At 49.8% G+C, this 14,892-nt stretch overlaps 1 protein-coding gene across 2 annotated transcripts in view; it reads left to right on the forward strand.

Annotated features, from left to right (window-relative positions):
• The window catches only part of kirrel1b (kirre like nephrin family adhesion molecule 1b), a 41,187-nt gene extending 27,326 nt beyond the window's left edge, over positions 1 to 13,861 (forward strand). The window contains exons 3-15 of one of the 2 annotated variants that reach the window (XM_023791123.2): positions 1,017 to 1,166; positions 1,854 to 2,011; positions 3,965 to 4,115; positions 4,312 to 4,417; positions 4,498 to 4,646; positions 4,748 to 4,875; positions 4,957 to 5,083; positions 5,250 to 5,350; positions 7,124 to 7,340; positions 7,512 to 7,619; positions 8,118 to 8,245; positions 8,653 to 8,766; positions 10,071 to 13,861. In XM_023791123.2, the coding sequence (XP_023646891.2) occupies positions 1,017 to 1,166; positions 1,854 to 2,011; positions 3,965 to 4,115; positions 4,312 to 4,417; positions 4,498 to 4,646; positions 4,748 to 4,875; positions 4,957 to 5,083; positions 5,250 to 5,350; positions 7,124 to 7,340; positions 7,512 to 7,619; positions 8,118 to 8,245; positions 8,653 to 8,766; positions 10,071 to 10,664 (2,231 nt within the window). In that variant the 3' untranslated portion in view covers positions 10,665 to 13,861. The remainder of the gene's footprint in view (positions 1 to 1,016; positions 1,167 to 1,853; positions 2,012 to 3,964; positions 4,116 to 4,311; positions 4,418 to 4,497; positions 4,647 to 4,747; positions 4,876 to 4,956; positions 5,084 to 5,249; positions 5,351 to 7,123; positions 7,341 to 7,511; positions 7,620 to 8,117; positions 8,246 to 8,652; positions 8,767 to 10,070) is intronic. The other variant, XM_023791124.2, reaches the window with a different exon arrangement.
• Positions 13,862 to 14,892: the final 1,031 nt, after the last annotated feature.

Here is a 14,892-nt window from a genome sequence, read left to right on the forward strand (position 1 = left end):
CTGAAATGCGTGTATATGTCAGAGGGATAGAGGAATGCATGTTTGTCTCTGTATGTAAAAGACAGAAAACCCTCATCCCAGCTCCGCCCTCCCTGGGAACACATCAGTTCACACATTCACATGTTTTCAGGCTTCAGTTCAATAAAGGTCAGCTCCCACCGCCTCGCTCTCTCACCCGCTCCACTCCGGCTCTTTCTCTATCTCCCTCCTCCCTTCTTTTTCTCCTCTCCGCCGGCAGAGGCGAGTTGCTTTCTCTCGTATCGAGGTTAACATTCCCAGTCGAAGCTGGGAAACGGGACACGCGCTTCGGAATTCCCGAATCAGGCATCCCGTGTCCTGTGTGATCCCAGGCCACTTCACTGCCAGGCTGAAACCCGTCGTTTGAGGAAGACATAGCCGATACGGAGCTCTTTATTACACGCCAAAGTCACGAACACTGATAATGAGTGTAATGTCTTTAAAGACGCGGATTTGAAGTACTGAGTAATGTTACATGCATTTTTATCCCCGTTTTTTTTCTGCATCGGCTAAAAATATAAAAATGGTGCAGTAAGCCAAACACGCAAAAGACATGGTCCTAACATGACATGTCCCACCTTAGTTAAGCTGCATTCCTATATGGTCACGCATTAAAGGAGCACACACGTGACACACGAGCAGCCCAATTCTAGGAGCGTTCCTCGCCTAGCACACAGCCCCGGGTTACGCACCGGAGCATTTAACCTCTATCGGATCAGGAGGACACGGAGACTGTGTCAGCGCTTCCTGGTTGGTGGAGACATAGGTGATGTAATCTGTACCAATACTTCTGTCCCCTTCAGAATCTAAGGCGATGATGTCACCGGCCGCGGGTATTGATAGCATCAGAATGTAGAACGTGTTTGCCACCTGGTGGGAGGATTGAGCCAGAACGCATGGCTGTGGGTAGTCGGGGGGCTCCCGCCTGCGCAGACGCAGACTAGCCACGTGTGTGTGAGATACCATCGGTGATGAGTGCTCCTCTCTGCCCCCCGCAGCCTGGCCCAGGTATCGCGTGCTGCGCAAGGTGGACTTGGGCCAGTACAACCTGGAGATCTCGGCGGCGGAGCTGTCTGACGACTCTCTGTACGAGTGTCAGGCCACTGAGGCTGCGCTGCGCTCCCGGCGAGCCAAACTCACCGTGCTCAGTAGGTGTCCGGCCACCGGCCCTGTCTGTGCTTTGTGTGTCCCTGTGTGCCTGTGTCTCTGTCCCTGTGTATGTGTCCCCGTTTGTCTGTATGACTGTCCCTGTGTGTCTGTCCAGCTCTCTGTGTCCCTGTGTGCCTGTGTCTCTGTCCCTGTGTGTGTGTCCCCGTGTGTCTGAATGACTGTCCCTGTGTGCCTGTCCAGCTCTCTGTGTCCCCTGTGTGTCTGTGTGTGTCCCTGTGTATGTGTCCCAGTGTATGTCCCTGTGTGTCTGTGTATGTGTCACCGTATGGGGGTGATGCAAAAATGGTTAGCAAATACTGTCCTAAAGATAGTAAAGTTTGAAAAACAGATATTGTCTCTCTGCCACCACAAAACAAATGCCTTATTAAACATGCTTTTTTAAAGTCAATTATTTTTATTGTCACAGCATATTTTAAGTAAATTATTTTTATTATCATAACCTATTTTGAGTAATTTATTTTTATTATCATAACCTTTATTAAGTAAATTATTTTTGTTTCTATAACCTTTTTATTTGTTTTCTTTTTTTGTTTTTGCACTTTGCTTGAATGGGGTTAGGAGTCAAATGAATTAATGAAAGAAAGCGACAGTGTAGCACAGTGTGTGTGTGTGTGTGTGTGTGTGTGTGTCACTGCTCCCAGCTCACTTCACTGTCACCCCCCCAGTCCCTCCAGAAGAGCCTGTGATTGAGGGGGGTCCGGAGATCCTGCTCACTGCAGGCGTCACCTACAACCTGAGCTGCGTCTCACGGGGGGCAAAACCCCAGGCCCTCATCGAGTGGCAGAAGGACGGCCTGCCGGTGCCCGGGGGCATCAGCGTCACTGTGAGTCAGGGGCCCACCGCCTTCGTGCACGGGGACCACGGGGACACAAACGTGCGAGTGAGGATGACAGAGCAGGGGCCCACGAGAAAGCACGATTAAAGGTCACGCTCTGGGGTACAACGGGAAAATCACTCTCCCGATCATGGGATTCGAACCGGCGACCTTCCCCCAGAGTCACACGCCATAAACATCACCTCACCCCGGTCTGTAATGTAAACAAAGACTGACTCCTTCTATTGTGTAAGAAAATGAATGTAGTGTTAGATAGGTCAACAGTCATCCTGTAACAGTAACGTTGAAGCTGGTTAATTGATTTGCATGTTTGGGGATCACACGCCGTTAAGGTTAATTAATGAGCTCGTCTTTCTTTAATAGCTGTTATCAGTTGTTGCCTCTGATAAGGAGCGTATTTGTGAAGCTTCTCCCAGGGGCCCGATGTGTTGATGATATTTTGTTTATCTGGGAAAACAGGCAGGATCTGTGAGTCGGGACCGACTTCAGTCGTGTCCCCTGTTCTTATCGCCTCTCCGAGGTCAAACTCCCCTGTTTGTTACCGTAACTATATTGCCGGTTTCAAGCCTAACCCGCCACTATCAAATTAAGTGTTTTAAAGAAGTTTGAGGCCTACTGTCAGTGATGGAAAGTGTCCAAAACTGTGCCTTTCCTCATGGGTCTGAGAGATGAAGCCGTCAAAGTGATGATGAAGCTGTCACACAGGGACATTTTGAAGTTCTAGGGGTGTAACTAAGTTCCGTGTGAGCTGTCGGAGATCTCTGTGTTTTACTTACTGCTATCTGAATCTGCTAGCATTAGGGAGTAATTCTTTTATCCGTTTAGTTGCAGGTTAACTTTAACAACTGTTGCATCTCCTGTAGCTCTTTATGCACTATGGGGTCAGGGTGACCATGTCGGCTAGCCTTGTAAACACAGTTGCATCATACTCCCTGGATTGAATGCCAGTTTTTTGCGGGGTTCACACTCAGTCACACAGTGTGGGAAGACGCCTGGTCACCTGACCACACATTCTTGTGGTGTGAGAAGAAATGTTGACCTGTCATCAATCCGTCCATCTGATTATCTTGGTCAGGGTTGCAGGCGGGTAGTAAATCGCCCTGTGAAAAATGTCTTTGATTAAAGGTTTAAGAAGCAAAGTATAGCACACATCCACCAACTCCAGCAATTGTACTGGTTTAGAAGCAAACTCTCTGCGCATTCGCTCACCTGTGTCAGGTGACGTACTGCTAGGGTGATGATTGGCTGTTGTCTCAGAGCTTCCCCGAGGTAATTGGTTGAGTTAATAGGCCCTCTGCATGTGACCTTGACAGTGAGCTCCCATGTTGAAGAGGCTACATCAGTGTCACATGTTAAAGTACGTACCTGAAGCAGAAACATGTCCTTATAGGTATCAGGGGCTGAACTTTGCCGTGGGGCCCTCCCTGGGTACTATACCCCACTGCCAATGGGATCGCGCCATATGCCAGTCTGTACCCAGTAGGGGGGTGCTAGCCCATGAGCGACGTTTGCTTGGGTCCGTACCGATTGGCCGCAGTCACCGCGAGCCACACCCCATGTGACCGTCCCACGGCTACACACTGCAAGATCCCGCGGACAAGCTGCCCCCCCCCAAACCTGACCCTGAGCGCCAGGTGACTGCGTGCAGACTGCTGGCTGAGCCCGGCTTGGCATGAATAATTCACAGCAGGATGCTTCTCTCTCTCTCTCTCCCTCCCTCCTTCGCTTTCTCTCTCGCTATCTCTCTCTCTCTCTCTCTCTGGCTGGCCAGCCATCTCCTTTGCCAGTTAGCACAGGAGGAGGTTCTTACACAGCCCCCCCACATGATATCCCCACAGCCCCCACCTTGCCGCCTGCTTGGGGGAGCGTTTAGGAGTCCTGGCGCCTCCCTGCCTGTCCTGACTTTGATGCCTCCTCCCTCCCCCCTGGTGTTTCCTCCAGGAGGTGCTCCATGACAGGAAGAGGGTGACCACCCGCAGCTTCCTGTCCATCGTGCCGACCGACACTGATACGGGCCACAACTTCAGCTGTGTGGCCACCAACCTGGCCGTGCCCAAGGGCAAGCGCACCACTGTGGTGCTCAACGTGCACCGTGAGTGCCGGCGTGCGTGTGCATGCGTGAGTTTGAGTGTGCGTGAGTGTGAGTATGAGTGTGTGTGAAGGTGAGACTGTGTGAGCATGAGTGTGATTGGCTGTGTGTGAGCGTGATCTGCATTTTTGTTCTTCTGGCATCTCCTGGGCCGACACCTAACAAGTGTCTCTCCCTGCCGCCCCCCCCTCCCCCCCAGACCCCCCCACTGTGCTGCTGTCCATCGAGCCGCGCTCCGTGCTGGAGGGTGAGAGGGTCACCTTCACCTGCCAAGCCGCTGCCAACCCCCCCATCATGGGCTACAGGTTAGGCAGCTGTTCGTCTGACGCTTACAGCCCTCCCCCATGTGTGTGTGTCTGTGTGTGACCCGCCCACTCCCCCACAGGTGGGCCAAAGGGGGGGTGCTGCTGGAGGGCGCCCGGGACAGCGTGTACGCGACGGTAGCCGACCCCACCTTCTTCACAGAGCCCGTGTCCTGCCAGGTGTTCAACGCAGTGGGCAGCACCAACGTCAGCATCCTGGTGGATGTGCACTGTGAGTATCTGTGTATCTGCTACATGACATCACTTCCTCTTCCTGTCATATGTCTGATCTCTCTTCTTTCTCCTCAACACACCCCACCCCCCCCCCCACAGTTGGCCCCATCCTGGTCGTGGAGCCGCGTCCCGTGACCGTGGATGTCGACTCTGACGTCACCCTGAATTGCAAATGGTCTGGAAATCCCCCTCTGACTCTCACCTGGACCAAGAAGGGCTCCAACATGGTCAGTGTCTCTTCCCCCGCTAAACCCCCCCACCCGGCCGTGTCCCTGGCGTCTCACCCCTCCCATCACGCCTTCCCCCAGGTTCTCAGTAACAACAACCAGCTCTTTCTGAAGTCTGTGAGCCAGGCAGACGCGGGGCAGTACGTCTGCAAGGCCATCGTCCCACGGATCGGCGTCGGGGAGACCGAAGTCACACTCACCGTTAACGGTCAGTGTTCCTGTGGGGCATCAGCAGGGATGCAGAAATGTGGCGGAGTGGAAAGGGTGGGATCTCATGCTTTCATTGCAGTCGGTCTCAGTGCAGCCAACCGTGGGCCAAGAAAACCGCAATTATGACGGTCATGCCAATAAGGTGTCTCTGTCATCCTTCCCAGGTCCTCCCATTATCTCCAGTGATCCCGTCCAGTATGCAGTTAGGGGAGAGAAAGGCGAGATCAAGTGTTACATTGCCAGCACTCCTCCGCCTGACAAGATAGTAAGTATGGCGTTTTCTGGTGCCCTGCAATCACTCTTTTCCTGCTCCCTGTCCCATGCTATCACTCTTTCTCTCTTCCCAGTCCCCTGCTATCGGTCTTTTCTTCTCCTTGGTCCCCTGCTATCATTCTTTCCCTCTCTACGTTCCCCTGCTATCTCTCTCTTCCTTTCCTCTCTGTCTGTGCATGCCTCCTGTGCTCTCTCTTTTTATCGTAGTGTCTTCTGGTTTCCGGCATTCTGATCCTATCACCACCAGATATCTCTTTACATCTGACCGATGTTACATTTCCACTCTACAGATTTGCTTCCTTCCTTCTCTGTCTCCCGTCTTTCTCGACTCGGGTCCTGCCAGAGTCTCTCCCCTCGGCTGATTTGCCAGATCGCCATGCCCCGTAGCTCCATAGCTGTCCTGCGGTCTCCATGACGACAGCAGCTTTGTCGGCAGAAGCGCTGCTCTCGTTTTTGCGCGTTTCCCAGATGCACCGTTTTTCCAGACTGACGTGCCAGTGAGGGGATAGAGTTGACAGCTGTGAGAAACAGAGTTGCTGCACATTTACTGCACTTTTATCCAAAGTGAGGTTCAACTGAAAGAGCAGGGTCTGCCACTCCCTGGAGCAATTGGGGGTCAAGATCCTTGATCAGGGGTTTGACAGTGACATTACTCTGCCACACGTGGGATTTGAACCGACAACCTTCTGGTCACACAGCGGCACACTGTCCCGTTAACAGTTAAGTTTCCCTCTGCGATACATAGTTTGACAGTGACATCACTCTGCCACACGTGGGATTTGAACCGGCAACCTTCTGGTCACACAGCGGCACACTGCCCTGTTAACAGTTAAGTTTCCCTCTGCGATACATAAATCTAATCATTTTTTCTAATCAGTTAAATAGTATAATACATAATAAAGTCTACTTTTTGAGTCAGAGTGACCCTCTGAGGCAGCAGGTAACCGACAGTGAGTCTTGGCGCAGACCCTCACTGACTCCTCCAGTGTTTACGCCTCCTCGTGGGTCTTGGATGTTAACATCGCTTGCAAATTGCAGTACGTGACCGTGTCCTGTTTGGCAGATCGCCACACACACGAAAGCAGCAGGGTTAGTTGAAATGATGGTGTGGATTAAAAGTTCAAGGGGAAACAGGGTCATTCTTTGGAGAAGATCACAGCGATCGTAGAAGAAAATCTTAGCGTTTGTGACACGCGGGACTTCTTGAAGTTCTGATAATGTAAGCACTCTGTAAGTACAATGCATTGTGATGTCACAGTCAAAGCTTAAGGCAGGAACACAGAGGGTCATGTGACACACTGGAGCATACCAGTGTGACAGACGGACAGGGGGGGACTCAGATTGTTTTGTTTTCTGCCGTTTTTCCTGTTCTGTTGTAGGTTAAAAGGTACATTATCACAACACGTCGTCTTATTCATGTTTAATGCTTTCATTTCCCTCATGTGACAGCAGAACTGTCTCAGTGCACTTTAAAGATAAAAACCTGTAGACAGCAGTTCCTCTTGTATACTTGTTTCGCACAGAGGTGTGTGTGTGTGTGTGTGTGTGCGCGCGTGTGAAAGAGCATCTGAAACTTCAGGAGGGAGATGCGGGAGTGAGCGTAGCTCTTTGTTCCACACAGCAGGCGATCAGCGGGTGATTAATTTCTGATCTGTTTGTGCCTGCGCGCTGAGGCTTTTTGGTCGCCCCCTGCTGGTACAGGTAGGAACGTGTTGGTTTGATTACCTCACGCACGCATGTGTGTGTGGTCTGTCCCCCCCCCCAGGTGTGGGCGTGGAAGGAGAACGTGTGGGAGAAGGAGAAGGGCACCCTTCTGGAGAGGTACACTGTTGAGCAGAGCAAAGCCAACTCCCAGGGCGGAGCCGTGCTCTCTACCCTCACCATCAACAACGTCATGGAGTCCGACTTCCACTCGCCGTACAACTGCACCGCCTGGAACTCCTTCGGCCCAGGAACCATGATCATCACGCTCGAGGAGACAGGTCTGCCACATTTCCCCACGTAGGCGGGCGGCGGGCACAGCCAAAAAACTAAACCACCATCTCGCCCAAAGCTCATAATTGTGCTGCTGGCATGAGGCATGTTTGGCCTGAGACCACCAGGGGGCCCCACAAGCTAACGGCGTGACCACGTCTCCTCTCTCTCCTGCACAGAGATGGTGCCGGTGGGCATCATCGCAGGTGGCACCGTGGGCTCCTCCATCCTGCTGCTGCTCTGCCTGCTGGCACTGGCCTTCTTCCTGTACCGCCAGCGCAAAGGAAGTACGTGATTCCTCCGGCCACCAGGTGGCGCTGCGCCGGGCCAGGCTCGGCATTCCCCTGCCATCTGAACACGCTTTACAGTTTATACACATGCCTGAGCAGGGATACCACACACAGACATAACATAAACATCCGTAGGCTCGCACAGGTTGTCGAAAAAAACAACGGTATGGGGAACTGCAAGCATGAACTGCACTGTAAGCCCAAACCCCAAGGCTGTGGGTTTGATTCCCCCTCCTGCTTTGTTTGTTTGATAGCAGGTTTCCTCTGGGAACTCTGGTGTCCTGCCAGAGCCCAAAAACATCAGGTGAACTGGGGCCTCTAAATGGCCTATAGCCTCTGTGTGTGTGTGTGTGTGTGTGTGTGTGTGTGTGTGTGCCCTCTGTGACTGCTGCCTCCTTGGATAAGCTTGAAGCACTTACAGAAGATGGATGTCCTGAGTATGTAATTAAAACTGATTTTTTTCCATTCTTTCATCTTTTTCCCCCTTGTCTCCAGGCCGGCGTGGGGTGACACTGGGGAAGCCGGACATCAAGGTGGAGACGGTCAACAAAGAAACACACAGCCTGGAGGACGACACCTCCACCGTCTCCACGGCAACGCGTATGGTCAAGGCCATGTACTCCGTGAGTGTCCATGGCGACAGTGGACCCGGGGATCCTGGGAAAGGCTGTCCTGTCTGTGCCTGACTCCTGACATGCTTGTGTTCGGGGTACATGCCCACCTGACTGACTAAAAGACTTAACTGCCCCTATAATGACCTCCTAACCTCGCACCTTGATGCTAATTCTTACTTGCCCCAAGATTAACCTTTTTCACTAATGAACCTTTTCATCTTCACAGAGTAACAGCCGATGTCAATTGATCTCTGTCTGTTTTCCTCTTCCTTCCTTCCTCTCTTCCCTCTCCTACCTTTCCCCCCCTCTGCGTGCCCGTATGCATGTGTGTGCGTGCGTGCGTGTGCGTGTGTGTGCGTGTGTGTGTGTGTGTGTGCGCGCGTGTGTGTGTGTGTTTTTGTCCTTTGATGGTTTAGTTTCTGCCCTCTGTCTCCCTCTCTCCCTCCACTCAGCCCTTCAAGGACGACATTGACCTGAAGCAGGACCTGCGCAGTGACACGCTCGACACCCGCGAGGAGTACGAGCTGAAGGTTTGCATGCCGGCCACACACTGACCGTACATTGACTGTACACCTATCACATAAAGTGACCATACACCAACCATACAGTGACCATATACTGACCATGCAGTGACCATATACTGACCATGCAGTAACCATACAGTGACCACACACCAATTACACCAATTATACACCGACAATACTGACCATACCGTGACTACACACCAACTACACACCAAGCATACAGTTACCACATACCAACCATACAGTGATCATACAGTGACCATACAGTGACCACACACCAACTGATTATACACTGACTGCACACTTACCAGACACTGACCATACACTAACACTAGTAAAAAATTAAATGATGTGTCTTGAACCATTTGCTGTATTTTTTGGCCCCACTAGATGGTGCTCTTTGTTCAAAAAAGGGCACAAAGGACATCTCAAAGCAAACCACAAGCACCCTCTAGTGCCATCGAAAAATACAGCAAATGGTTCATGAGAGGTCATTTTGTCCATCACTAACTAACCCCATATATGTCTTTTCCGGGGGTTTGAGATTCCTGCGAACGCTTGTAGTCAATGCCTGTAAATGAACTGGCTGAGTTCTCTTCCAAAATAAACACAATTGTAAAATTTGGCTTCCTACATTTTTGGCAAAATAACACTCAATTAAGTTTACAGATCTCCTGAAATCATCAAATGTGCTTTTAGTTAGCAGAACATAACTGATGCAGCTATTTGAGTAATTAAGAGGCGAGGACACAGAAACTAGGGGCTAATTAAGTCTTTAAGAGTGAAGCAAACTGCAGACATGTTATGCATCTTTACACACTCCTGCTATCAACCGTTACTCTCACATGTGTCACACATGTATGGCACACGCACTTCACATATATCCTAATGAGACCTTTAACACACGACTGGCTACCGGTATAAATAGATTTTTTTTGACAAGGAAATACAACATCAGTAATAAGGCAAAAGTACTTCGAGCCTTAAATTATGATGTAATGTAAGGTAATGCATTGTGATATGATGTCACAGAATCTATGACTTATTAAATGTCATTTATATTTAAGTGTGTGCTGCTAGCCTGCTTTTGCAGGGCCCTCTGTTGCTTGTGTTTACACCACTGCCCTCAGGGTGTCAGGACGGGTGACTCACTGCTGTCACACAACATGGTGTTGCCGCCTCCCTGTAACCAGCCACGCGGACAGACTCGTGCACATCCTCACGCGTGCCCGCTTACGCCGTGCCCATTACACTGGTCCGCCGCGTTAGCGTGTTAGCAAGAAGCTCACGGCGACTCTCTGTGCACTCAGGACCCCACGAACGGCTACTACAACGTCCGGGCCACAGCGCACGAGGACACGCGACCCTCGTCCCGCACCATGCTTTACCCAGAGTACCGGGCCACCAATCCCACGGGGGCAACTGCAGCCGGCTCCACCAGCGGACCCTCGACCACCACAGGTGCCACGGGGGCCACAGGTGGAGCGGCAGGGGCCCGGGGGGCCTGTTACGACCCAAGGCCCCCGTCCAGGTTGTCCCACAACAGTTACGCCCAGTTTAACACCTTCTCCCGGCCCGGCCAATCACAGCAGCCGCCTTCAAACCCTGTTCCCCAGGCCAGTGAGTTTCCCGGAGACTGCAGCCTGCTGGACTCCACCACACAGCTCGCCTATGACAACTACGGCTACCCCGGGCAGTACTCCTACCGCCTTGGCTTTGCCCCGCCCCTGGATGGGGGGCCGGCCTATGAGATGTACGGGACGGGGCCCACCGTGGGACCGGGCTCGGGGGCGGGGCCCGAAGCCGGGCTCAGCAAGTACGGCACGTCTGCACGCTTCTCGTACACCTCGCCACCGTCGGAGTATTCGCACAGGCACACGCAGCGCATGCAGACCCACGTGTGACACACGCGCATGCAGACGCGCAGTCACCACCACACACGTACAAGCACGCACAGTCCACACACACACACACACACACACACACACACACGCACCTATTGATTCTTCAGCTTTTGAAGCTGCAAGCGAAAGCCACAATCAAGGAGAGGGCAAAAAAATCATGGAAATTACAAACAAGATGGAGGACAGCGTGAGCCAGAGGAAGAAAGGATGGCACAGGATGAGCCAGCAGCAGGGTTAGGGGCACTGCACCTCCATCTCATCCCCCTTTCCCTGCCTGTCTCAGCTGCTCTCTGCCATTCTCATTTCTGCCTCTGTAAATAATGGCAGTAGACAGGAACAGGTGACGAGAACGGACTGTTTTTTGGGGGCGATTCAAGCATTTTCTGGAACATGATCCTTCTGTGTGAAAAGGCATGCAGCCGCTCATACGTCGTCCAAGCAGAGCCTGAGCCCTTCCCGCAGACTGGGACTAAAAGCACGCTCGTAATCTGGCCAGCCTGGACCTCCTGCGTGCCCCGGGCGTTCCGGGGAAGGGGGGGCGGGCACGAGCCATTTGCTAGGCGTGATGGACGTCACGTATAGCGGAAGCCGAGCCTGACACGCCAAGATCGTAACTGTGCAGGACGCATGAGGAGTTGTCCGTGTATTATAGATTACGCCCAAACCGGAGTGCGATTCACCACGCACCATTCATGTGTGACGTCATGTTAGGAAATTAGTACGATGTATAAGGTATGATTTTTGTAAACTTACAATAGTATCGGGGGCTGTTGTGCAGGGTGTATCAGTGTGTTCCCCATTAATTAACCATTTCTACACTCTGATTTTACCATAGTTTACCATGGTAAGTTCTTATGAGATGGGGAACACCATATGCATTTAATAATTTGCCAAAATTTGTACAGAACCCTTCCCCTATTATTGTATTTGTCTCTCACTTGCACAGTAGAATAGAACTTTGTTTTTTATCATGTTTATATCTACGCGGAAAAAAAAATACATTTAGAAGCATTTTTACAATATTTTTATAAGGATTTGTGGACCAAAGGTTCAAAGATAGAGTCGTGTGTCTTTACTTGGGTGACATTCACCAGAAGTTTGTCTACAGTGGGCCTTTGGAGGGATGCAGGAAGAGGAAGTATGTCAGATATCCCATGGTGCCCTGTGGCTATCTCCATGTTGGTGGTCTTCTCTTCGGTACATGTAACCAATCATCGGCATCCTTGTTGTACACTGGTATTTAAGTAGCCTATCAGAGCATGACATACTGCGTCGGTGTACAATTTACCACGGGGACTTGGTACTGCTTCGCCTTTCCGATCAGAGACCAGATTACTGTGTGATCGACTCGGAGGATTTTTACAGATGCACAGTTGACAGGCTTGTCGGAAAGACCCGGAATCAGAATTAAGTTTGACCTAGCGGTCCCCCAAATATGGAGGCCACTGTATGCTTGGTCATCCTCCCCTCCCCCCCCCCTTCGCTTAAGATGCCAATAGCGCATGCTTTTAGGTGAAGGAGATGTTTTATTATGCTGCCTTTGCAGGATCCACAAATGAGGTGGCGTATGGGGGTGGGGGGCCACAGGGGGGGTCGGGAAGGGCGGACAGGTGTGACATTTGTACCAAACACTGTCTTGTTCACCTTATGAAAGCCAGTATTTGCAATGTAAATGCTTATTAAAGGGCCTCCGTATCTAGAGGAATGCAAGGGCACCTTGGAGGTAGACGAATGGGGGGGGGGACTTGTCCCTTTCAGCCTCCAGCATGAAAACATTTTGAGAAGTCCAGCATGGAAGTTAATGTAAAAGGTCAGCCTTGGTGGGAGGTGGTGGGGGGGCGGGGTTGCCTTAGTCACACTCACCATGGCGATTAGCGCAGTGCAGCACTGATTACCACGGCAGCCAGAGCAGGACAGCCAGTAACCATGCATATACAGTAATGTACCATATACAGTATAATACCCTGACTGGGCCCCACACAAGTAGTATACCTAGGTTCTCTTCCTGTCTAGAACTCATTTTTAATAAAAGAAGAACCTTCACATTTTATCTTCCAGAACTCCTGTTTTCTTCCAGGTGAACAGATAAGTAGATTGTAAATAGAGGTTTTTTTTTGGGGGGGGGGGGGGTGGTGCCTCCATTTAAAAAAAAAAAAAGAATCTCACTTGATTTGTACTTTTTTTATTTTACACAATTTATCTTTTATGAATGCCTTCCTGATATAAATTATGTATTACTATTAGGTTAATATTACTATTATTAGGAATATGATTGTGGCTATATGTATATAGTTTTTATACTTATATACATACTATATATAGTGTTATTTTTTGCTCTGATGACCAGAATGGTTCTAAAGACTGCAGAGCTGCAGATATGTTGGACTATAGGCAGAGATCATCTGTACAGACCTGCTCCTCGCCAGTCCAGAGCGGACCGCAGTGTCCGTGCTTTCGAAACTACCTGGGCGCCGGGAAAGACTGTACGCTGGAGGGTAACAAAGCAGTCAGACAAACGCAGCAGTCATTAATATGTACTGTAACCTCTCCGTGGGTGAATGGATGGAGCAGATGGGGCAAGGGTGGAATGGAGGGAGCCACAGATGGGTAAATCAGAAGGTGGGGACTGCAGGGCGGTGAGCGGACGGAGTCCTCTCATCTTTCATCCTGTCATTTACTCTGTCCTGTCCTCTCTCAGTGTATTCAAACAAGGTGAATCCCTCATTACCCTTTCTTTCATAATAATCAGCAGCAGACCCCACAGCGGGGTCTATAATGCTTAGACGACGAGCGTCGTAGCAGGCGAGGCGGGAAAAGGTGTTTCCATGGGAATATCAGAAATTCTGTGTCTGTTTGTCTGTGTTTGTGTGTGAGAGAGATGGGGGACGTGACAGAACAATTCGGAGTGTCTCTGCACTCCCCCACATTTTTCTGTAATAGGACATTCCCATACTCTTATGCTCATTAAACTGTTCTTTTATATCAGTGATAGGACTGTACTCTGTATTTCTGTCTTTATGGGTTTTGAAAATGTTACTCTTTTCTGTGTACTGTTCTTAAAGAAAAAAAATGTACAAAAAGGAAAAAGAGGTTATTACATTTTACTTTTTATTTTATTTTATTCAATATTTTTTCAAATTGTATGTAATTATTTTTCCACGGTATTACAGAAATAAAAACCACTGCTTTCATAACAACCTGGCTTCCTACAGTTCGCATTTTTATCCTACCGGGGGGGGGAGGGACGCACTGAAAGACGTCCCCCCCCGCCACACACACACAAACATACACACTCACTTGCAGTCCTTACTATAGCATTTTAGCGATAAAACGGCAAGTGGCATATACGTAGCAGCAGGCAGTAAAGGTTTACAGTTCTGCTCTATAGGGGCAGTTCACTTATCCTAAGTGTCGTTCCAGCTAAAATCTACAGCTGTGTAAATGGGTAATATTTTAGGTGGCTTTAGACTGGCATCCACTAAGAAATGAAATGTGTGTACAGAGGTTCAGCAGAGTCGCCGATGCTAAGGACTGTTTTGTGGAACAAGAGAGCAACTTACTCCCAGGATGCCAGAGTGAAGCGCTTTTATAAAGGACGACACTGAACAAACCACTTCGCCACAGCTGACTTCTTGAACAGCATCCTGCTTCCAAGTGGTTGACATGATTTCATGATTTATTAGGCTCTACGAATCCAGCTTCGGAAATGTGTCGGTCTTCCGTTCTTGCTTATTACTTAATTCGATGGTAACACTTTCATGATTTCCCCCCCCCCCCCAGCAATTCTTCAAAGACTGCCCTCATTTCTTCCTGTTTTGAAAACCCCCCAGCGCATTTTTCAATATGAGAATATCTTTTGCTTATTGGGACAAACTTCACCCTCCCTGCGTCCTTTCACTGGATAAGGAATTGGAAGATGGATAGATCTTACCAAGCAATTTGTTAAATATATACAGGTTCTTGATTTATTCATTACAATTTATAAAATATATGTAAAATCTCCATTTGAAGGTTCTGTAACAAAGTAAAAACGAGGAAAAGAACAACTGATGTGAAATATAGCGGTAGCGGCTTATACAAGAAAGGGTAACGAAGGCGCTAACGGTACGAAGCTGTGCATAAAAGACATTTATACTGGAGCTGTGTAAAGTTTTTTTATCTTAATAATTTTATTATCAAGTCACAAAGTAATGAATACGGTATACTGTTCCCTGAGTGAGTCTTGTTC

This window comes from Paramormyrops kingsleyae, chromosome 4 (assembly GCF_048594095.1).
Source record: "Paramormyrops kingsleyae isolate MSU_618 chromosome 4, PKINGS_0.4, whole genome shotgun sequence".
Taxonomy (NCBI): domain Eukaryota; kingdom Metazoa; phylum Chordata; class Actinopteri; order Osteoglossiformes; family Mormyridae; genus Paramormyrops; species Paramormyrops kingsleyae.